Source organism: Microcebus murinus, chromosome 3 (genome assembly GCF_040939455.1).
Source record: "Microcebus murinus isolate Inina chromosome 3, M.murinus_Inina_mat1.0, whole genome shotgun sequence".
Lineage (NCBI taxonomy): Eukaryota > Metazoa > Chordata > Mammalia > Primates > Cheirogaleidae > Microcebus > Microcebus murinus.
Genome location: NC_134106.1, coordinates 40248865 through 40274082, shown reverse-complemented (window position 1 = coordinate 40274082; position 25218 = coordinate 40248865). Strand labels below are relative to the sequence as shown.

At 38.0% G+C, this 25218-nt stretch overlaps 1 protein-coding gene and 1 pseudogene across 1 annotated transcript in view; one reads left to right on the top strand and one right to left on the bottom strand.

Annotated features, from left to right (window-relative positions):
• The window catches only part of FSHR (follicle stimulating hormone receptor), a 209614-nt gene that overhangs the window by 102258 nt on the left and 82138 nt on the right, over positions 1–25218 (top strand). Inside the window, exon 2 of the mRNA XM_012755341.3 lies at positions 1841–1912. Within this exon, the coding sequence (XP_012610795.2) occupies positions 1841–1912 (72 nt within the window). The remainder of the gene's footprint in view (positions 1–1840; positions 1913–25218) is intronic.
• On the bottom strand, positions 12548–13135 carry LOC105866160 (protein FAM32A-like; annotated as a pseudogene).

The window sequence follows — 25218 nt, the reverse complement described above, 5'->3', positions numbered from 1 at the left end:
TCTCTGTATACATCATTAACATCTTTAAATTTTCAATTTCCTTGAAACTTGTAGACTATTTTAATTCAATTTTATTATCTGCTTTTTTCAGTTTTTTGTCATTCTTCTGTCTTATAATAGGAACAAAAGAATTCTTAATATGTTAACTAAGGTTAAATGGGTAAGGATAGTGTAAACTAACCTTGATTCTTTTCAAATGGAACATTTAGAAGTAGATATTCTTCTTTGATCCTAAATTATATCATCTTTTATTTAAATGCATGTTTTATAGAATATGCTTTTAGTATGACCTAATAGTTTTGAGGCCCAGACTCAAAATTCAACTGTTCCTACCAATTTTTCTGTTATATATTTATGTACTTTGGGATCTTTCTCATTTTAATCCTTGTAAAAGATTTATAGTTATTACATCAACTATAGCCCACAGTTGTTTTCTGACAGTTCCAAGGTTTCTGGTTTTGCATTACAAGTGTAGAAATCCCTCCAAAGCAAGAACAGCACACAGGATTCTCTCTTATGATTCTTCATCATGGAGTTGTTGCATCTGGTAGCCAAACACAAACAAGGTGAACAAAAGACCCGATTGTCTAAGTAACAATTCTATCTGAAACAGGAATTTCACTAACATGAATTCATGAAAAGATGCTAAAGCAATAAAATGTTTATGAAATAATCCGAGTCCACAGTGTTTCATTATAATTTCTACTCACAGATGGCCTTATGGAAGGAAGGGGTTGAAGTGGAAAGAAAAGCAAATCCCTATTAATGAGTTACAAAGCAAGAAAAAGCCAGAGGGAGAAAAGCCAGAGGAAAAGAGAAAGAGGAGTATTCCAGACAGAACTGCAAATGCAGAAACATTAGGCAAGAAGGAACCTGACATGCCCAAGGAATAGCAAGAGGGTGTTGTGACAAGATCAGAAATAGCAAAGCAGAATTATCAAAAGTGAGGAGAGAGGAACTATGGGAATAGAGAACAGATAGCTCCTCTCGGGTACTGAAGGCCATTGTAAACAATTTGGAGCTTTCCTGATTGAGATGAGGAGCCATTGAAAGGAATTTCAAGGCAAGTGTAAGACAGTATTTCAAGCAGAAGAAAATGGCAAAGCTGGAGGCAGCTGAGGTTAAGAGATGACCTTTTATAAATGGGAGAAATCATGGCACATTTTTATATTAATGGGCATTACATAGTAGAGAAGGGAAAATAGGTGAGTGAAATCTATGAAAGAAAGGGGAAATTACTGCAGGGGTTACTGGGATTAGAAGAGAAGAGGAAGAGACCCAGTGCACATCAGAGGGGCTGTTCTTAGGCAGGACCCTGGACAGGTCACCATGGTAACAGAAGGGAAGGCGGCAAGTATAGACCACAGGTACGAGTGGGTTGATCAGGCAGTGAGCCATCTGAGAGCAGGAGGAAGTTTTCTTCTGTTGGTTTTATTTTCCCTTGGAATAGGAAGCAAGGTCAGCTGAGAATGATAATAAAGGAAGAGGTGTTTGGGATTGGAGTAGAGAAAGAAAAGGGGCCTCACACAGGGCTACAGAAGACAAAAGAGTGGTGGGGGCAAGCAAGGTACATATCCCATCTCTGCCATGTATCAGCCATGTGACCCTGTGTAAGTTTTTTATTCTCTCTAAACTCCAGTTTTCTTCTGCAAAATGCAGAGAATAATAGTGCCAATATCACTGCTTCTTGGAGAGGATGAAGAAAGAGAATGCAAAAGCAATTTCAACCACCATTATTCTTGTAGTAAGCACTTAGTATATGTTAGCTGTTAGGTGATATTATACATTAGGTACTCACTTACTTATTTAATGTGATATTTCATGTCTACTCTCTTTTCAGGAGATTTGTCCTCACCAAACTTCGAGTCATCCCAAAAGGCGCATTTTCAGGATTTGGGGACCTGGAGAAAATGTATGTACCCAACACAGCTGTGAGTAAATGCTTTAAGTGGGCTATAGGCGGCAACCTCAGATCATATCTAGCATGTGCTCTGTACTTAGAAGCCAGACTGACAGGGCCAAGCCAACTTTTTGCGTCTCCTCCCATTTTATTTTCTTAACCATGGTTCCTAAGTGACAGTGTGGAATCCTTTATTGTGGCCATTGAAATGAGCAAAAGCAAATTCAAGCAATCCGCTCTTTTTTTTTTTTGGTATAAAGCATTTCTCCCAAAGTACCTGTGTGTGAATTTTCATAAACCAAAGCCTGTTTTTTCCTGCTAACATTCATTCTCTTTCAGAGATACTTTCTACTATTTCTGATTATTTTTTTTAAATTGACAGCAGAGTCTAACGTTTGTGCTTTAGAGATTCTCTAGACTTTTTTGTTCCCAAGCCATGTATGCAGACAAGTGGTAATTGATATATAAATGTTTAAAAGTATTAGGAAATTTTACAATACTGACAGAGAAGACTCCTTTGTTATTGCAACATTGACTTCTTAATGGGCTGGTTTAATTTAGGGTTTTCTCCAAATACAGTTTTCTCAAAGTGGGATATGGTAGTGAAAAACAGAACAATTCCTGCCACACTTAAAGTAACCTGCACTCCTTTGAAGGTTCTTGATCCCTAGTGCCAAGGAGATGTGTTTCCTACAGTGACACAGCTGGGAGTTAGGACTTAAATGCCAGTAAGTGAAGCAATGGGTAGATGAAGTATACAAAAGGGAATAATCTTTTTTTTGCTATAAGAAGAAAGCAACTCTCGAGTTCACATGTTTCTCCTTCTTGGAGTCATTCAGTTTTGCCTCTTGGTTCTTTTACCCCACTTTAAAAATATTACTTGCTGAGGTCTGAGGAAATGAGAAAAAGGTATCCATTAATAAAAGGAATACAAATAGAGTAGCAATGTTTTTCAGCAATTAAGCCACTTGCTTAAAGCAGGGTGGTCAGAATGCTGGCTTTAGGTGTTAGTTTTAATATAAACTTACTGTGCAACCTTAACTAAAACAATGTATCTTCCAAGGGCTTCGTTTCCTCATCTGTGTTAGCAGGGGCTTTAAAAGGGGACTTAAGTGATCTCTAATTTCCATCCCTATGTTGGATGAGAGCTCAGTTGAAGACCTGCAGTCTTCCAGGAATAGAGTTGGAGAATGTTGCCATTGCCCTGCCTGGAGCTAACATAGACCAGCTGACTATTGGCTATAACTGTGCCTCCCAAACATCCTTACAATTGCATAGAAATATATCCTAAAGACAGGAATATCAGATTTCACAAATATCCACTTTAATCAAATTTAATCCAGCAAGTGTGACTGACCCCTCACTGGGGGCACAGCGTCAGACGCGGCCCTCCCGCGGTGGCATGAGGTGGTACGATGGTTGAGCTGAGCTGACAGCAATAATCCAAGAGACAGAGCAGCTGGCTCAGGAGCTCAGCTTGCTCAGACACAGCTTGTCCATTTCCACCTCATGTCTTCATTAATCAGCCTATACTGACACAGTGAGATGCCAAACATAATATTAAATTGATCTTATTTTTTAAGACTTTTTGTACCGTAAGGCTTCAAAAGCAGAGGGCCTGACACTAAATTGAACTCTGGGGACACTTTTGTACTCTGCAGTCTATATGCTTAACTCCATCCATTGCCTCACCTTCTATTCTTGGTCACTGACAAGTTCTCATCGCCATTCCCCTTCACTTGTCTTCCTCTAGTTGTTAACCAGTTTCCTGAACTTAATACAGGCTTTTTCTTCAGTCTCTCCCTCTCCACAAATCGCAGACCTCCTTTCTTCGTTCTGCACACATGACCAAGTTTCACCCATTCATTTTAAAAAGAGAAAGAAAAGCTTCCTGTATAATTTCCACCTTCCTACCATGCTGCCTTTTTCTCTTTCCCATCACGACCACTCTTTTGAAAGAGGAGCCTGCATTTACTGCCTTTCTGTCTTCTTTTCAATCACTCCCCAGCCTGCCCACTTGCTATGTAGCCACAAATTCTTCAACATTATCAAGTTATTCTATCCAAGGTCCCAACAATACCATATCTGCCAGATCAAATGATATCTACTCTGTCCTCTTAGTACTGCCTTTATATGTAGCTTTTGATTTCGTTGACCATTAATGTCATTCTTCCCAACATCCTTCATCCTTTCCCCTTTTAACTTTTGAGACAACACACTCTCCTGCCTCTCTGTTAATCTCCAAGACTATCCCATATGCAGTTCTCATCATCTTTCATGTCCCCAACTATCCCTCAAAAGTTTAGATATTCCAGGGCTCCACTTTGGGGCATTTTTTTAAATAGGCCTACCCCTTCCAAAACCATTATTCATTGAAGAATGTTTTACTACAAGGGTTCCTAAACATTCACCTGCAACCTCTCTTCTGAGTCCATAATTGTTGTTTTGAAATGATGAGATGCCTAAACATCTACACCTGACTGAACTGAAAATACCTGAAATTTAACATATATAGAACTAGCTCATCATCCTTATCCTTGTATTTCCCATCTTTTCATATTGCCCAATAAATAGCATCCTCATCTTCCCAGATTCCCAAGCAAGAAAATCATAAGCCTCCCTGGACTCACATGACGTCTCTATCCCTTATACCCAGGCATTCCTCTAGTCCTATTGCCCGCCCCTCAACTGTACTCTGGAATGCAGGCCCCTACTCACTCCTGCTGCTGTAAGGTCCAAAGTTTCATCAGCATTTACATAGCCTACTGCCCTGCCTATCCCAGCTCCAATCTTCCTGTCACTCTGCTACCAGAACAATTCCCTTGCAGAAGAACTTCTGGGGACCCTCATTACTAAATACTTAAGTCCCTGGCACAGAAATCAAACCCTTTGTCTCCCATGATTTCACCAAGTGGGACAATTTTCCATTCCCCAAGCACTAGCATTAACAAGCATCATGTTGCTTATTTAGAATGTGACAGATGGTTCTTGGGACAATGCTTAGTGCATAGAGGGATCAAAAAATATTAACAGTTGCAGGGGAATGAATGAAAGAGTAAACAGATAAACAAAATATACTTTCACACTGTTCTTATATAGATGCTGTCCCTCTGCCTAAAATTCTACTTGATAAAGTCCTGCTTTTCATTCAGGGGCCAGATGAAATGTTGATTCCTCTATAGAGCCTTTTTCAGAACTTTCCCAGTGCTTCCAGACTATAATCCTGTGTTCATAGAACTTCAAGCATGTTTCTCAGATTGTATTCAGAATTTATGAGTTTTCTCAGATTCCTTGATCATTCTTTAAGGTCAAGGTCAGAATGTAATGTAATTTTGTATTACAGTACACCAAAAAGTCCTGTTGTTTGTACCTCCTTGTTACACCTCCAACCTGTCCACTTATCTCCTCCAGCTACCATAATCTTTCTGTGATATCTTAGTCTGTCTGTGCTGCTATAACAGAATACCACAGACTGAGTAATCTATAAAGAACAGAAATTAATTTTCTCACAGCTCTGGAGGCTGGGAAGTCCAAGATCAAGGCACTGGCATCTGGTGAGTGCCTTGATATTGAGTCCTCACATTACAGAGGCAGAAGGGCAAAAGGGGACAAATGTTGTGTCCTCGATGACACAAAAGCAGAAGAGCATGAGCCCACCCCCAAATGCCCTTCTTGGAAAGACAATAATCCATTCATGAGAGCAGAGCCTTCATGACCTAAACACCTCCCAAAGGCCACACTTCCCAATAGGGTTGCATTGTGAATTGAGTTTCAACATGAAATTTGGAGGAGACAAAAATGCTCAAACCACAGCGCTTGGATAATGGTAGCAGCCTTATACTAGTGCTGTCCCCATCCACCAGCGTGCTCTCCCTACCCCTATTCATTTCTATCCATTTTCAACATAGAAACCAGAGTGATATTTTCAAATTCATATCGAATTTTGTCACCTTCCACATCTGCCCCACTATAGAAACACACACACACTCCATAGGTTAACACTGCTTTTTTCTTTTATTTTTTTCTTGTTCTGTGTGTTAAATAGATTTTTCTTTATTTTTTGCTTTTGTTATTTTTGACACATAATTGTACATATTTATGGAGTACAGTGTGATATTTCAATACATATATACATTGTGTAATGGTCAAATCAGGGTAATTAACATGCCCATTATCTCAAACATTTATAATTTATTTGTCTTGGAAACATTAAGCATTTCCTCTTTTAGTTATTTGAAAATATATAATATAGTTGTTAATTCTAGTTACCCTATAGTGCTATAGAACAGCAGAACTGATTCCTCCTATCTAGCTGTACTTTTGTATCTGTTAACCAACCTTTGGCTGACCCCCTCCCTCACACACTTCCCTGCCTCCAATAACTACTATTATATTCTCTCTTCCTTTGAGATCAACTGGTTTAGCTTCTACATATGAATGAGAATATGCATTATGAACCTTTCTGAGCCCACCTTATTTCACTTAACATAATATCCTCCAAGCTCATCCATGTTGCCATGAATGATAGGATTTTGTTTATTTTTATAGCTAAATAGTATTCCATTGTATGTGTGTATATAAATATATATATTATATATGAGCCACATTTTCTCTGTTGATGAACACTTAGGTTGATTTTATATATGGCTGTTGTGAATAGCATTACAATAAACAAGGGAGTACAGATATCTCTGTGACATGCTGATTTCTTTTCCTTTGGATATATATCTACTTAGTGGGACTGCTGGATCATATGGTAGTTCTATTTTTAGTTTTTTGAGGAAATTCCATACTGTTTTTCCTAATGGCTGTACTAATTTAAATTCCTACCAATAGTGTAAGAGTATCCTCCTTTCTCCACACCTCCCCTGGCATTTAATTATTTATTTTGTCTTTGATAATGGCCATTCTAAATGGGGTGAGATGATATCTCATTGTGGTTTTGATTTATATTTCTCTGCTTATTATTGATGTTGAGCATTTTTTCATATGCCTGTTGGCCATTTGTATATCTTTTGAGAGATGTCTATTGAGACTTTTTGCCCATTTTTAAATCTGATTATTTTTTCCTATTGAATTGATTTTCTTTTATATTCTGGATGTTAATCCTTTGTCAAATGAATAGTTTGCAAATGTTTTCTTCCATTCTGTGGGCTCTCTCTCTGCTGATTGTTTCTATTGTACAAAAGATTTTTAGTTTAATATAATTCCATTTTTCTATTATTGGTTTAGTTGTCTATACTTTTGAGGTCTTCTCCATAAGATCTTTGACCAGAACAATTTCCTTAAGCATTTTCCCTATGTTTTCTTCTAGTAGTTTCATGGTTTCAGATGTTACAAATTTTAGTCTTTAATCTATTTTGAGTTGATTTTTGTATATGGTGAGAGATGGGGTCTAGTTTCATTTTTCTGTATATGGATATTTAGTTTTCTCAGCACCATTTATTAAAGAGACTATCCTTTCCCCAGTGAAAGTCCTTGGCACCTTTGTCAAAAATCAGTTGGCTATAAATAATACATGGAATTATTTCTGGATTCTCTATTCTATCCCATTGATCTATGGGTTGATTTTCATGCCAGTAGCATGATGTTTTGATTAACGTATCTTTGTAGTACATTATGAAGGTAGTGTGATGCCTCCAGCTTTATTCTTTTTTAACAGTACTGCTTTGGCTAATTGGGGTCTTTTGTGATTTCATTTGAACTTTAGGATTACCTTTTTCTATTTCTGTGAAGAAAGTCATTGGTATTTTGATTAGGGATTGCATTGAATCTATCGGTCACTTTTAGTAGGATGATCATTTTCACAATATTCTTTCAATCCATAAACATAGGATATATTTCCATTCTCTGTGTCCCTTTCAATTTTTTTTTTTACCAGTGTTTTGCAGTTTTCCCTACTCAGTTTTTCAACCTCACAGTCACACAAGAGATAGGTACCATCATTAGTGCCATTTTACAGATGGGGAAACAGTTTTAAAGAAATTGAATTCTGTGTCCAAGGTAACACAGTGGGCAAACAATAAAAAAGGATATTCCAGAATGGTATGTACTTCATCTATGTGGAACTAGACTAGCTGGTAGAGATTCTGAGTTCACACATCTTTATTTCCTTCTCCCTTCAGATCTGCCCCCATATAGTACAAGTGTTTTAACCTCTTTGATTGTCATCTCCTCTGCCGTAAAATGTCAATAATAAGGCATATTTAATACTATTGTTAAGGCCCCTTAATACCCAATCTCAGTGTCTGGCACAACATGGGCATTTGATGAGTTTAGTTCTTCTCCCTTCCATTAGAATGACTGAAAGTACACATCACAATCCTTGCTTGATTCTTCCTCATTCATTAACTCAGATTAACCCAGCTGCCTCTGCTTCCAAGGAGCAGGAGCTTCTCCATGAGAAATGAAATAGCCGCTATTCCCACCTTAGTTTTTTTCAGCATCACTGCCTCAAACCTCCCTATTCTTCCTTGCTTTGGGACTTGCTAGGGGGAAAGGAAATCATTAAACTCTCTGCAATGTGAAGTGGCTTTGCAAAGTGCACTGTAAACTGTTTACATTGTCTTTAATTACTTTGAAGCCATATGTCAGGTTGGTATAAAGTGTGAAGATTACTCTGAATAGGGTGGGGGAAGTAAGTGACAATGTGGTGATTTATGGCAACCAGAAAAATTACGTATGAAAATGAGTGCAATTTAAAAACACATCTATGTGTTATTATAACACTGGAGGGGGAAAAAGCCAGTTTATAACAAAATATCTTTGAAAATAGGAACATGATGAATATGTAAATGAGACCAATCAACATCAGCTGAGATATGGTATATGCAGATGAGGCGGCAATGAGCCAAAATGTGAAATAGCTCCCAAACCATAAATATGAACCATATAAAATTCATTTGAAATATTCATGATAACATAAGGACAAAAAATATAGTCAAGTGATTTACTTGCACATAAAAAGAACACTGGTCTGACACTAAAGCCTCCACTCCCAGATCACTAGGGAAAGAAAAGTTAATACAGGCACTTTTCGAGGAAGAAATTTATTGAATGAGAACAATTGCAAGCACATTAAAAAATTTGAGGATCCTCCCAATTCTCCGTTCTTTTTTTAAAATATTTTAATTATTATGAATACATAACAGTTGTATATCTGTTGTAGATGGTACCTGTGAAGTTTTGATACAGGCATACAATGTGAATTAATCAAATCAGGGTAATTGAGTTATCCATCATCTCAGGCATTTAACATTTCTTTGAGTTAGGAACATTCCAGTTCCACTATTTTAATTATTTTAAGTGTACCGTAGCTTATTGCCGATTATAGTTACTTTGTTGTGTTATCAAATATTATTCATTCTATCTATCTCACTGTGGTTTTGCACCCATTAACCATTCCTACTTTCTCTCCCACTCCCCACTACATTTCCCAGCCTATGATAACGATCATTCTACTCTCTGTCTTCATGAGATCAATTGTTTTAAAATTTAGCTCCAACATATGAGTGAGAACATGTACAGTTTTTCGTTCTATGCTTGGCTTATTTCACTTAACATAATGTTTTCTAGTTCTATGCATGTTGTTGCAAATGGCAGAATTTCATTCTTTTTTTGACCATATAATATTCCATTGTGTATATGTACCGCAATTTCTTTATCCATTGATAAATGCTTAGGTTGATTCCATATCTTGGCTATTGTGAATAGGGCTACAATAAATATAGGAGTGCATTTGTCTTTTCAATATACTGAATTTCCAACCTTTGGACATATACCCTGCAGTAGGATGAATGGATCATATGGTCGTTCAATTTGTAGTCTTTTGAGGAAACTTCATACATGTTAAATGATCTTTTTAATGTGTTGTTAAATTCAGTTTGCTAGTATTTTGTTGAGGATTTTTGCATATATGTACGTCAGAGATATTGGCCTATAGTTTTCTATTTTTGTTGTGTCGTTATTTGGCTAAGTTATCAGGGTGATACAGGCCTCGTAGAATGAGTTTGGGAGTAGCCCCTCCTCCTCAGTTCTTGGGAATAGTTTAAGTAGGATTGGTATTCTTCTTTGAATGCTTGATAGAAGCCATCAGGTCCTGGGATTTCCTTTGATGGTAGACTTTTTTTTTTCCCGGCATATTATGGGGGAACAGATTTTAAGGTTTCAATAAATGCCCTTCCCCCCACACACACAAGTCTGAGTTTCCAGCATGACCATTCCCCAGATGGTGCACATCTCACTCATTATGTATGTATATACCCGCCCCCCTACCCCTGCCCAATACCCTATTACTATAGTACCTATGTGTCTACTTAGGTGCTGCTCAGTTAATACCAGTTGGCTGGTGAGTATATGTGGTGCTTGTTTTTCCATTCTTGGGATACTTCACTTAGTAGTATGGGTTCCAGCTCTTACCAGGAAAATATAAGATGTGCTATATCACCGTTGTTTCTTAGAGCTGCATAGTACTCCATGGTATACATATACCACATTTTATTAATCCATTCTTGGATTGATGGGCACTTGGGCTGTTTGATGGTAGACTTTTTATTACTGCCTCTATCTCATTACTTATTATTGGTTTACTCAGGTTTTGGATTTCTTCCAAAATTGCTTCTACCAAGACTGGTCAATCTTGGTAGCTTGTATTTCCCTAGGAATTTCTTCCTGGTTTTCCAATTCATTGGCATACAGTTGCTCATAGTAGTTTATAATGATCCTTTGGATTTCTGAAGTATCAGTTGTAATCTCTCTTTTTTCATCTTTGATTTTATTTATATTGGTCTCCTCTCTGTTTTGTCTCAGTCTGTCTAAAGGTATGTCAATTTTATCTTTTTGAAAAACCACCTTTTGGTTTAATTGATCTTTTATATTGTTTTTTCTTTCAATCTTATTTATTTCTGATATGACCTTTATTATTTCTTTAAGTTTGGTTTGCTCTTGTTTTTCTTGTTCTTTGAGATGCATCATTGGGTTGTTTATTTGAAGCTCTTCTTTTTTGATGTAGACACTCATTGCTATAAACATTCCTCTAATTTTTGCTTTACATATTACTATGGAATAGTACTATTTTCCATAGGTTTCTAAATGTTGTGCTTTCATTTTCATTTGTTTTGAGAAATTTTTTAATTTCCTTCTTAATCTCTTCATTGAACCACCTGGTCATTCAGGAGCATATTGTTTAATTTCCATGTGTTTGTATGTTGTCCAATGTTCCCCTTGTTATTGATTTCTAGTTTTATTCTATTGTGGTCATAGAAAATATTTGATATAATTTCATTTTTTTTTTAATTTTTTGAGACTACTTTGTGATCTCATATATGATCTATCCTTGAGAATGATCCACAAGCTGAGAGAAGAACATGAACTCTTCAGCTATTGGATGAAACACTCTATAAATATCTATTAGGTCCATTTGTTCCATAGTGCAGATTAAGTCCAATGTTTCCTTGTTTATTTATGTCTGGATGATCTGTCCTATGCTGAAAGTGCAGTGTTGAGGTTTCCAATGATTATCATGTTGAGCACTTGTGCGTGCTCGCTCTCTCACATCTCTGATAATATTTGTTTTACATATCTGGATGTTCCAGTTTGGGGAGCATACATATTTAGAATTGTTATATCATCTTCGTGAATTGACCTTTTTTCATTATATAATGACCTTTTTCATCTCTTTTTTTTACAGCTTTTCCCCCTGAAATCTATTTTATCTGTTAGAAGTATAGCTACTATTTCTCTTGTTTGGTTTCCATTTGCATAGTATATCTTTTTCCACCCCCTTATTTTCAGTCTGTGTGTGTATGTGTGTGTGTGTATATATATATATATAAAAAAAACTGGTTTTTGCTTTATTCCAGTTTACACAGGATAGCCCCAAGCTTAACACTTGGCTCCATGTGATATGCCAATTCTGAGGAAACCCGAGAGGCTGCCTGGAGCCTGGGTTGAGGTTTGCGAGGCAGGCCATGTCCGGGTTCCATTACAAAGAATGCTGTGATCAATTAGCAATGCCTGCCATGGCAATACCCCATCCTTGCCTTAGGTGGTGGCTCTGCTGCTCAAGCTGTGTTGTCTCACCGGCCAGGTAGCTGAGGAGGCAGTGTAAAGGCCTTGAAGCTGCAAGTGGCTTCCCAAAGCCTGGAGGGAACAGCACAATCCCTAAGTTAGAGGAAGCTTGGAAGGGCAGCCCACACAGGGTCCCAAAGGAGTCTGCACACTACAGACCATGCTAGCATTAGCTCTTTATCCCCTATAGTCCATCTCATCCAGGTGAACACAGATGACTGACCTTAGAGAATTAGCTGTGACTTGGGAGTAAAATCATTATTTACAGGGCACAAAGAAATGGCCTTTACCTCTGGATGAATCTTCACATCTTTCCATTCAAACCAAAAAGGTGTGTCTTCTATGTGCTACCAAGAAACCTAAATTGAATGAAAGGACAGTCTTATTTGAATCAAGTTACAGAATGAGGTTATACAGCTTCAAAAAGCACTGTCACAGCAGAAGATGCAAGGATGTGTGTAAAGTAATGTCTCTAGAAAATACCAGGGAGACTTAGTAGTACCTAACAGTATTACCTAACATAACACTGACTTGGCCTTCTGCTCTCTCTTGATCTTCTCTGTACCCAGGGCCAGGAGGCTACTTTGTCCAGCTGACTTTTGGAATGCCATAATGCTCTGTGAGTGTATCCAGGTGCCTGTTGAAGTTCTGCATTCTCTGCTTGTAGGTTTTGGATACTTTCTTCAAGATCCTTTCCATTTGCCATTTCTCCTGCATCTTCTCAAAGGCCACCTGGGCCAGGGTCCACTTGTCCAGGCTATGCCTCTTCTTTTCATTCTTTTTGCTCACTTCCAGGAGTTTTGGCTTGTCTTTGTCCTTCTTTTTCTTCTTTCATTTGGTCACACCAAGCCCTGCAATGCATTTCAGCTTCAGGGGTCCCCCTTGGCCCTGCTCATAGGCCACCATGGTACTCGCACAAAGTTAAGTATTAGACCACCACACTTCCTGTTTGTGAAGACTATTTCTGTGTGTGTCTTTTTAGGTGAAGTGTTTCTTGCAGATAACATACAGTCAGCTCTAGGGTTTTTATCCATTCAGTCATTGTATGTTCTTTTTTTAAATGATTATATGGTCTTTTTTTTCTTTAATTTTTAATTTAATGGGCACATAATAGTTGTATATGTATAATTTACATATACATAATAGTTATATGACTCTATAAAGAGATATCTCTATAAATGTACATGTGATGTTTTGATACAGACATGCAATGTGAATCAAATCAGGGTAATTGAGATATCTATTACTTCAATCATTTATCATTTCTCTATGTTAGGAACATTTCAGTTCCATTCTTTATTAAAGTATACCCTAACTTATTGGGTTTTTTAATCTCAAAATATTATGGGGATATAAATGTTTTGGTGTATGGATTGCTTTTTACTGCTTGAATCAAGTACAAAAGTACGTATCTATCACCCAGTCATAGTACATTGTACCTGTTAGGTATGATTTCACCCATCCCCTCTTCCCCACTCCGACCTGCATGATTTTTTTTTTTTTTTTTTTTTTTGAGACAGAGTCTCGCTTTGTTGCCCAGGCTAGAGTGAGTGCCGTGGCGTCCTAGCTCACAGCAACTTCAAACTCCTGGGCTCGAGTGATCCTTCTGCCTCAGCCTCCCGGGTAGCTGGGACTACAGGCATGCGCCACCATGCCCGGCTAATTTTTTGTATATATATCAGTTGGCCAATTAATTTCTTTCTATTTATAGTAGAGACGGGGTCTCGCTCTTGCTCAGGCTGGTTTTGAACTCCTGACCTTGAGCAATCCGCCCGCCTCGGCCTCCCAAGAGCTAGGATTACAGGCGTGAGCCACAGCGCCCGGCCGACCTGCATGATTTTAACTGAATTAATTTTTTTTGCTGAATTTATTTATCCACCTGTGCACATGAGTGCTGATTGGTTAGTTCCAATTTAATAGTGAGTACATGTGGTGTTTATTTTTCCATTCTTTCAATACTCAAGAGGATGGTCTCCAGTTCATTCCAGATTGTTGCAAAAGATATTAGTTCATTTTGTTGATGGCTGAGTAGTACTCTATGGTATACATATACCACATTTTTTAATTAATCCACTCAGAATTGTTGGGCACTTCTGAGATGTGGTTTATTCCACATCTCTGTGATTGTGAATTATGCTGCTAACATCCAAGTACAAGTCCTTTTTGATAAAATGACTTTTTTTTCCTTTGGGTAAATACCCAGTAATGGGATTGCTATATCAAATGGTAGGTCTTTTAGTTCTTTGAGGAATCTCTATACCATTTTCCATAGAGGTTGCACTAGTTTGCAGTCCTTCCAACAGTGAATAAGTGTTCCCCTTTTCTCCCCATCTGCACCAGCATCTATTGTCTTGGGGCTTTTGGATAAAAGCCATCCTCACTGGTGTTACATGATATTTTATTGTGCTTTTGATTTGTATTTCTCTGATAATTAGTGACATGGAGCATTATTTCATAGGTTTATTGGCCATTTGTTCTTCTTTAGAAAGCTTCTGTTTATGTCTTTTACCCACACTTTAATGGGGTTGTTTTATTATTTCTTGCTGATTTGCTTGAGTTCCTTGTAGATTCTGGTTATTAGCCCTTTCTTTATCAGATGTATAACATGGGAATATTTTCTCCCGTTCTGTAGGTTATTTGCTCTGTTGTTTCCTGGCTGTGAAGAAACTTTTTAATTTAATCAAGTCCCATTTATTTATTTTTGTTGCTGTGATTGCTGTTGAGGTCTTCATAAATTCTTTGCCAAGGCTGATATCTAGAAGAGTTTTTTCAATACTTTGTTCTAGAATTCTTATAGTTTCATGTCTTAGATTTAAGTCTGTTATCCATCTTATATTAATTTTTGTGAGTGGTGAGAGAGATGGATCCTGTTTCCGTCTTCTGCTACTACTTCTACTACTATCCAATTCTGCCAGCATCATTTATTGAATAGGGATTCTTTTCCCCAGTGTACATTGCTGCATACTTTTTCAAAGATCAGATGGCAATATGTGCATGGTTTTATATCTGGGTTTGCAGTCCTGTTCCATTGGTCTATGTCTCTATTTTTGTACCAATACCATGTTGTTTTGGTTACTATAGCCTTGTAGTAATGCTTAAAGTCTGGTAAAGTAAGGCCTCCAGAATTGTTCCTTTGATGTAAGATTGCTGTGGCTATTCAGGCCATTTTCTGGTTCCAAACAAAGCATATAATTTTTTTTCTGTGCTTGTGAAAAATGACATTGGTTTTTTTATGGGGATTGCATTGAATCTGTAAATCACTTTGGGTAGCATGGATATTTTAACAATGTTGATTCTGCTGATCCATGAGCATGATATGTTTTTCCATTTCTTTATATCATCTGCAATTTCCTTCCTCAGTGATTCATGGTTCTATTTATAGACATCTTTCACCTCCTTGGTTAAATATATGCCTAGGAATTTTATTTTCTTTATAGCTATTGTGAAGGGTATTGAGTCTTTGGTTTGATTCTCAGCTTGACTCTTATTGATGTGTAGGAATGCTACTGATTTGTGTATATTGAGTTTGTAACCTGAGACTTTGCTGAATTTATTTATCAATTCCAGGAGTCTCTTGGTGAGTCTTTGGGGTTTTCTAGATATGAGATCATATCATCAACAAAGAGCAATATGTTGACATCGTCTTTCCCCAGGTGGATACACATAATTTCCTTCTCTTGCCTAATTGTTCTGGCTAGGACTTCCAGCACTATGCTTAACAGCAGTGCTGACCATGGTCATCCTTGTTCCAGTTCACAGCTGGAATGCTTTCAACTTTTCCCCATTCAGTATGATGTTGTCTGTGAGTTTGTAGTATATGGCTTTTATAATTTTGAGATATGTTCTATCTATGCCTATTTTGTTAAGAAGTTTTATCATAAAAGGTGCTAAAGTTTGTCAAATGCTTTTTCTGCATCTTTTGAGATGATTTATATGATCTTTGTTTTTGCTTTTATTTCTATAGTGAATCACAGTTATGCATTTACATATGTTGAACCATTCTTACATCCTTGGATTGAAGCCCACTTAGTCATGGTGGATTATTTTTTGCTATGCTGTTAAATTCAGTTTGCTAGAATTTTTTTTTTTTTTTTTTTTTTTGAGAGAGAGAGTCTCCCTTTGTTGCCCAGGCTAGAGTGAATGCTATGGCGTCAGCCTAGCTCACAGCAACCTCAAACTCCTGGGCTCAAGCGATCCTACTTGGGAGGCCTTAGCCTCCCAAGTAGCTGGGACTATAGGCATGCGCCACCATGCCTGGATAATTTTTTCAACATATATTAGAGACGAGGTCTTGCTCTTGCTCAGGCTGGTTTTGAACTCCTGACCTTGAGCAATCCGCCCGCCTCAGCTTCCCAGAGTGCTAGGATTACAGGCGTGAGGCACCGTGCCCAGCCTAGAATTTTATTGAGGATGTTTGTATGTATATTCCCAAGGGATATTGGCCTATAGTTTTCTTTTTTATGTTGGGTCCTTCTCCTGTCTTTGGTATCAAGATGATACTGGCTTTACAGAATGAGTTGGGGAGGATTTCTTCCTTCTCTATGTTATGAAATAATTTTTGCAGTATGGGTACCAATTCTTTTTGTAAGTTTGATAAAATTTGGCTGTGAAACCATCTGGCCTGGGACTATTTTTTGTTGGAAGATTTTTTACTGCTGCTTTAATTTCATTGCTCGCAAATGGTTTGTTCAGGGTTTGTTTTTTTTTTTGTTTTTTTGTTTTTTTTTTTCTGATTGAGCCTTGGGAGTTTGTGTGTTTGCGTGTTTGCAAGACATTGTCCTTTCAATCTTTTCAAGTCTATGTGCCTAGAGATTTTTATAGTATTCACAGATGATACTTCAAATTTCTGTGGTATCAGTTGTAATACCTCCTTTTCTATTTCTGATTGATCTTATTTGGGACCTTTTCTACTTCTGGTTAATACTAGTGAGAGGTCTGTCAATTTTGTTTATCTTTTCAATGAACCAACTTTTTGTTCCATTAATCTTCTGTAATTTTTGATTTTATTTAGTTCTGCTCTGACCTGATTACTTATTTTCTTCTGCTGGGTTTAGAATTGTTTTGCACTTCCTATTCTGTTTCCTTGAGATAATTCATTAGATTGCTGATTTGTGATCTTTCTGATGTAGGCATTTAAGGCTATGAACTTCCCCCTCAGAACTGCTTTTCTTAATCCCACAGATTTTAATAACTTGTGTCCCCTTTGTCATTAAGTTGAGGAATCTTTTGATTTCCACTTTAATTTCCTCCTTGACTCAATAATCATTCAGCAGTAGGTTGTTTAATTTCCATGACTGTGTAGTATTTCTGTTGGAGTTGATTTCTAATTTTATTCCACTATGATATGAGAAGACACATGTTATAATTTCTACTTTTTGAATTTCATGACACATGTTTTATGGCCTAAGATGTGATCAATCTTAGAGAATGTTCCATGTGCTGATAAGAAAAATTTATATTCAGTTGTTTTTGGATAGAATGTTCTGTAAATGTCTGTTAGGCCCATTTGCTCTAGAGTCCTGTTTAAATCCAGTGTTTGTTTATTTTCTTTTTGGAGGATCTGTCCAGCAGCTCAGGAACCTGCCACTATGAGAGATGTGAGGATGGGAGAAAGAAACTCATCCACCTACCCTTCTCACTGGACTCAAATCCTCTCAGGGGTTGATCTCTGCCAATACCTTATTCCTTCCTGTTCTACTCCACTTCTTCCCATGGAGTATCCTGAAAATTCTGGCAACCTTCCCTCAAATTCACACTCAATATCTGTTTGTATCTTCGTTCATTTTTTCCTCTTTCATCTAAAACTTGTCCTTTTTACTGAGATACACTGGCAGCTGGTGTCTCTGGTCTGCCATCTTTCTCCCATTCTGTGTCTTTTGATTGAAGAGTTTAATCCATTCATATTCAATGTTATTTATAGGTAAAGACTTACTGCTGTGGTGTTATTTGATATTTTATTGTTTTGTGGTCCTCTCTTTTTTTTCTTTCTTTCTTCCTTCCTTTCTTCTTTTGTTAAAAGTGATTTTCTCTGGCAGTGTGTTTTAATTTCTCACTTCTTATTTTTTATGTATCTGTTGTAGGTTTTTCGATTTGAGTTTACCATGAGGCTTGCAAAAAACATTTTATAACCAATTATTTAAACATATGACAACTCTGTTTGCAAACAACTATGAAATATAACAGTTCTAACAGAAATTCTACCCTTTAACTCCATCCCCTACCACTTGTTAATTTTTTGTTGCTTCTATCCATATCTTTTTATGTCTCTCAAAACGTTATTTTTGATAGGTTAGTCTTTGTCTTCCTACTCAACATATAAGTGATTTATACATCACAATTACAGCAATAGAGTATTTGTGTCCTTACCATTACCAGTGAGTTTTATAAGATTTCTTCTTAATGATTAATGTCCTTTTCTTTCAGATTAAAGAACCTTTTAGCATTTCTTATAGGGCAGGTCTGGTGTTGATGAAATCCCTCAGTGTTTGTTTATCTGGGAAATTCTTTATTTCTCCTTCATGTTTGATGGATATTTTTGTAAGACACAATATTCTAGGATTAAGGTTCTTGTCCTTCAGCACTTTGAATATGTCATGCCACTCTCTATTGGCTTATACGGTTTCCACTAAGAAGTCTGCTGCCAGACTTATTGGAGCTCCTTTATATATTTTTTTTATTTGCTTCCCTTAGGACATTCTCTTTATCCATGATCTGTAGGAGATTATTAAATGCCTTGATGTAGCCCTTTTGGGTTAAATCTGTTTCATGTTCTATGACCTTCTCATACCTGAATGTTGATATCTTTCTGGAAAGTTTGGAGAGTTTCTGTCATTATTTCTTTGAATAAACTTTCCATCCCAATTTCTCTCTCTACCTCCACATTAAGTCCAATAACTGTTAGATTTGCTCTTTGGGGGCTATTTTCTAGATCTTGTAGACATGCTTGATTCTTATTTTTTCTTTTTCCTTTTTTCTCTTCTGACTGTACCTTTAAAATAGCCTGTCTTTAAGTGCACTAACTCTTTCTTCTGCTTGATCAATTCCACCATTGAGAGACTCGGATTCATTTCTGTTTGTCAATTGAATTCTTAAGCTGTAGAATTTCTGCTTGAATTTTTTTTTTATTTCGGCATATTATGGGGGTACAGATTTTAAGGTTTCAATAAATGCCCATTTCCCCCCCTCCCCCCACAAGTCTGAGTCTCCATCATGACCATCCCCTAGATGGTGCACATCTCACTCATTATGTATGTATATACCCGCCCCCTCCCCCCTCCCACCTGCCCAATACCCTATTACTGTAGTACCTATGTGTCCACTTAGGTGCTACTCAGTTAATACCAGTTTGCTGGAGAATATATCTGGTGCTTGTTTTTCCATTCTTGGGATACTTCACTTAGTAGTATGGGTTCCAGCTCTAACCAGGAAAATATAAGATGTGCTATATCACCATTGTTTCTTAGAGCTGAATAGTACTCCATGGTATACATATACCACATTTTATTGTTTCAATCTCTTTGTTAAATTTCTCTGATAGGCTTCTGAATTCCTTTTCTGTGTTGTCTTGAAGTTCATTGAGCCTCTTCAGGGCAGTTATTTTGAATTCTTTGTCTAAAAGATCACCTATCTCCATCATTCCGGGATTGGTCACTGATACCTTATTTGGTTCCTTATTTGGTCATGTCTTCCTGGATGTTCTTGATACTTATGGATGTTCATTGATGTCTGGGCATTCAAGAGTTAGGTATTATTTTAGACTTCACAGTCTGGGCTTGTTTGTACCTGTCCTTCTTGAGAAGACTTCCAGATACTCAAAGGGAATTGAGTGCTCTGACCTAATTGTTTGGTTGCTGCAGGCATATCAGTACTGTTGGTGCCCAAAGCCCAGGAATGCAGACTCCTGATGGGTACCCACCTTGATAAGCTTGAATAAGATACAAGAGAATTTCCTGGATTACCAGGCAAAGTCTTTCACTCTCTTTCCTCACTCTCTCTGCTAGGCTGCTGAAGTTTGGGGAGGAGTGGGTACTCCCTCACCACCAGCACTATGTCATACCTGAAGCCAGCCTAGGTCTCACCCAATGCCAGTGGTGACTGTTGCCTGGCTGCCTCTGATATTTATTCAAAGCTCAAGGGCTCTTTAGTCAGCATGTAGTGAATCTTGCCAAGAATGGTCTTTTCCTTCAAGGTGGCATGTTTCTTTCTGACCCACAATGGGTCCAGAAATGCTGTCCAGAAACTAAGGCCTAGAATCATGGGCCTCAGGAGTCTTCTGGGTACTTTATTTTACTGTGGCTGAGCTGGTACCCAAGTGGCAAAACAAAATCCTCTGAACTCGTCCCCTTCCTTGCCTCAGGAGGAAGAAGACTGTCTCTGAGCTGTGGTGCCTATAGTTGGGGAGGGGCGACCCGATCACTGTCTTGGCCATAGCTGCTGGTATCTTACTGAGTCATGAGTATCTCAAGTCCACTGGCGCTGAGCCAGCACAGTAGCAGGAATTGCTCAAAGACTGCAGCCCTTGTGGCCCAACTGTCTCACAAATTTATTCCAGGCTCTAAGCTGCTCCTCTTTTGCCAATGGTGGGGCTAGTGGAAACTCGGACTTCTGGGAAGAGTATTTCCCTCTGGCCAGGCTGGTCGAAATGCTCCCTTCACGGGCAGCAGTAGAATTCTTCCCTGTGCTATGTTCTCCTTTGCCAGGGTGGCCCTGAGTTTCAACCCAAAGCCCCAAAATCACTTCACTCTCCCTCCCCTAGGCACACAGATTCTTTCTCCACTTGGCATGCTGGTGTGGCACTGCCGGGGGATGCGGGAGGGTGTTGTAGGCAATGTAAAACTGTCCTTTTTGTGCTCTTCAGTGCCTCTTTTAAAACAGGTAATAGAATCACTCACCTGATTTTTGGTTCTTCTGAAGGTGTTTGTTTGCATGGATAGCTGCTGAATTACGTGTTCTTGTGGAAGGAGGATCACTGGAGGTTTCTCTTCTGCCATCTTGTTCCCCCCATCCCCGACAATTCTCAGTTCTTTACGCACACTCAGCACAGATAAAAGGAAAGGAAGTAAGTTGGGTAACTAAGAATGTAGCTGCAATGGTACTAGAAAGTTTAGGTTCCACTTAGCTTTGCCTCTCTGAGCACTTCTTGTTAGATGACTTAGGTCCCTTTCTATCCCATCCTTCTGTGATTTTGAGAGTTAATGAGTCCTTGAATCCTACTTACTCAAAGCAAGAAAGGAGAGGATGATGATTCCACTGGCTCCTGTAAAAAATGGGAGGCCAATGCTAGACTGGTTACATCTCTGAATGGGGCAAGGGGATTTGAGTCCCTAGGAATAATGAGGGAATCAGGTTGAATGGTTCTCATCTCAGGTTGCACTGTAGAATCCCCTAGAGAGCTTTTAAAATAATCTACATGCCTGAATACCATTTCCAGAGATTTTTATTTCATTTGTCTAGGGGAGGGTCTAAGCATTAATTATTTTTTAAAACTCCCTGATGATTCTAATGTATTAATACATCTAGATTTGAAAGCCACTGAGGTAGATGACAGGTAAGTTTAAATCCAATTTGTAAAAAGAATATACATGAATCTGTGCAGTGTGTCTACATGGTGTGGCTAGAACACAATAAACAAAGAGGAAGTTAGTAAGACATAAGGACATGAGGCTATGGAGCCACTGGAACTCTCTTACATTTCTGGTGAGAATGTAAAATGGTGTAATCCCTTTGGAAAACTGTCAGTTTTTATAAAGTATTACTATTTACCCAAGAAAAATAAAAACATATGTTTACATAAAGACTTTAAGAATGTTCACTCATTTTATTTATAATACCCCCAAGCTGAAAATTACTCAAATAGCCATCAGCGAGTCAATTGTGTTATATCCATATAATACAATACCAAATAGTAATTTGAAAAGAATAAACTGCTAATACAATAGCATGGCAACATTTCTCAAAAAATTATACTAAGCAAAGAAGCCAAACACCAAAAAAAATATACCATATGATTCTATTTATATGAAACCCAAAGAAAGAAAACCTAATCTGTGATGAAAGAAAGATTGGTAGTGGCCTGGGCCCCAGGGTGGTGATGGGGATTGTCTGGGAAGGGGGAAAAGGAAACTTTTCAGGGTGGTGGAGACATTTCTATCTTGATTGTGGTGGTAGTTACAGAATGTATCAATTCGTAAAAACTTGTGGAACAGTTAAAAGGAAACCATTTTATTAGTTGACAAAGTACACTTCAACAAAGTTGATTTTTTGAAAACCAATAATTATTTCACACTTATAAAGGGCCAGGTGTTCTAAATACTACATCTCAGTGAATCTACACTTCTCAGACAGAGATACTGATATTCAGAAAGGGTAAACAACCAACATCAGAAGGTCTTTATGTGGTGAAGCGAGGATTTGAACCCAAGTCTGGTCCTTTCTGCTACATAACGCCTCCCTTTGGTTAGCATCGACCATTTTCCAGAATTATCCTACTAGAGTAAAAGAGAGACTAACAGGAAAATTAATGCTGTTAAAATTACCTTTGGTGTCATCTATAATTAGAGGAAAGGACCACTGAGCCTAAGCACTTGGAACTGTCATAAACCAGAACCTACAGTTTCTCTACTGAGACAGTCATAGAGGAAAGGAAACCTCTTCTTGGAGCTGTTTTGTCTTCAAATTCCAGTGTGCCAACTCATTCCTGGGTAAAGCTCCAACTGAGAGTAACTTCAGCCCAAGGGTTTGCAAACAGCTAGCTGGCTGTTAAATTGCAAAGTAACTTAGTCAGCAGTTGGGAAGTGGAAGAGTTGGGCCAATTAAGTTGTCATTATTGACCAAGGTCAAACATGAGTTAGTGTCTAGAAGGTGAAAGTCCTTATCTAATTTCCTGTTCTCCATAAATATTCTGCAAATAAGTATCTTTGTTGTATTTATTGCTTCAACTAAGAACACAGAAGCTCTTGTCACTTTGGGGGGTGATGTGGTTTTAGTGTTCTCATTAAGTCTCCTTATTTTCATCTGTTTGTAGGTGGATCCTTAAAGTAAACTCTACAATATTTAAGAGCTGCCCAGCTCAGAAAGAGAATAATTGATTAGCTTTGTGTTTTTTGCTTGTTTGTTTGGGTTTTGCTTTTATTTTTTTATATATTTTGGAGTAGGATGTGCATAAGTCTGACAGAGGAAGCAGAGTTCCTGAAATCTGTAATTTTATAGATGCTCCTGACCCTGTATCATTATAACCCTCCACTCTTAACTCCTTTATGCTTCATCCATGAGGGTAAAGGGCCATCTCCTTGGCTGGAAGGGATTACAGGAAGAGAATATAGGAAGACAGGTGAGAGCCCCACTGTGAACTAGCAAGCTTATAGTAACAAAGATGCTTCCTTGCTTGGGAAAGCACATTTACATCTTCCCTCTCTAGGATCCTTCAGCCTCTTGGCTATTTGATGCTCCAAGGCTTCATGACCCTGGTGACCTGCTTGGTGCCTTTTATTCAGCAGCTAATACTTCCAGGTGGCAAGACTTGACAGAGGTTACTCAAGGCCTTTCTGGCTTGACATCAAACACAGTCTCCTTCATTTTCTAATCAACAGCCAAGGGAGGTCACCATCTCTATATTTTAAGACTTCTGCTTCAGCCATGCTTGCCCTGCTGGCCTTTCTTGACAAGGCAAGCTGTGAGCAAGACCTTCCAATGTGTTATGTTTGTCAGCGCTCACAGATACACCAGAAATGAACTGGCTTTTTTCCTTTCTTGCTGGTAACCCAGTGTTTGTGTCTGCCCAGAGAAGATACAATTAAGAAAGAATAATACTCAAGTTAAAAATATCCTCATGGCTCTGCTCTAGGGAATCTTGCTAGGCTTTTTTTTTTTTTAATAGAATGGTATTGAAATGAAAAGATGCAGTCTAAAGGCAAGCTCCAATCGATGCACAAACTATTTATTTTTATTTCCTCATTTAGCCCATGCCCATCACAACCACATCCATCTGGACTGTTTATGACTTAATAAGATGTTTTAAAACAGTAAAAGACTCAAATAGAATGGGGACCCGTTCGCCTGCCCATCCCCTAACAAATAAATTACCTGAATCTTACACTTCATAAATCTCCCCTGCAGTGTTGAGATCCACCCTAGCACGCCCATATAGAAATCAAATGACCAGAGATGCATTTTTATGATTCAGACCATTCCAGAAGTTAAACAGACAGAGAGGAAAAGTATAAAAGTGAGGGATAAAAGCCAGAGAAGCCTAAATGAACCAAGAGGAAGTTAACCATTACGGTGGGTCTGAGATTCTGATAGAGTCTGGGCATAGAGATAGCAATTGTTGATGCCAAATGTTTTATAAACATGTAATTTGTACTTGGATGTGAGCGTGCTTAGAAAAGTTAAAAGTGCATAGAAATGTAAGGTATGAATAATAAGGGAAAGCATGTTTGCTGTTTCCCATTCTTGGTGTCTCAGCTTAACCACACACTGGCCACTGATCTTGCCTCTCCCTTTTCTCACATGCCTCCAAAGGACCTAGCACAGGGCTGGGCACACGAAACAATCATGGCAGGAAAAGTTTGTGAATTTGTCATCTCTACTTCTTGGTTTCTTTCCCAACCTTTTAGAACCCCCTCCCCTTTTTACTATAAGAAAATCACTTTTTTTTCCTATTATAATCCCAAACTTTTTCTTTCCAATCTTACTGAAGTGTGATTGACATATAAAAATCTTATATATTTATGATATATAACATGATTTGATATGTGCACATTTGTTAAATGATTACCAAAATTGAGCTAATTAAAATATCCCTTACCTCACCTTTCTTAAATCAGGCTCTCAATCTTTTAAAATCTTACTCTTCATTCTTTCCCAGTCAAGATAGTGTCAATAAGTTCTCTAGATGCTGCTAAGTCTAAGGAGTTCTTAAACTGGCTCCTCCAAGACAATTTGCCCTTTGAAAAAAAGATGAAATGGGTAATGCCCAGTTTAAAGGATTGAATTATTATTTATTTATTTTTTTGAGACAGAGTCTCGCTTTATTGCCCAGGCTAGAGTGAATGCCGTGGCATCAGCCTAGCTCACAGCAACTTCAAACTCCTGGGCTCAAGCGATCCTGCTGCCTCAGCCTCCCGAGTAGCTGGGACTACAGGCATGTGCCACCATGCCTGGCTAATTTTTTCTATATATATAAGTTGGCCAATTAATTTCTTTCTATTTATAGTAGAGACAGGGTCTCGCTTTTGCTGATTTCAAACTCC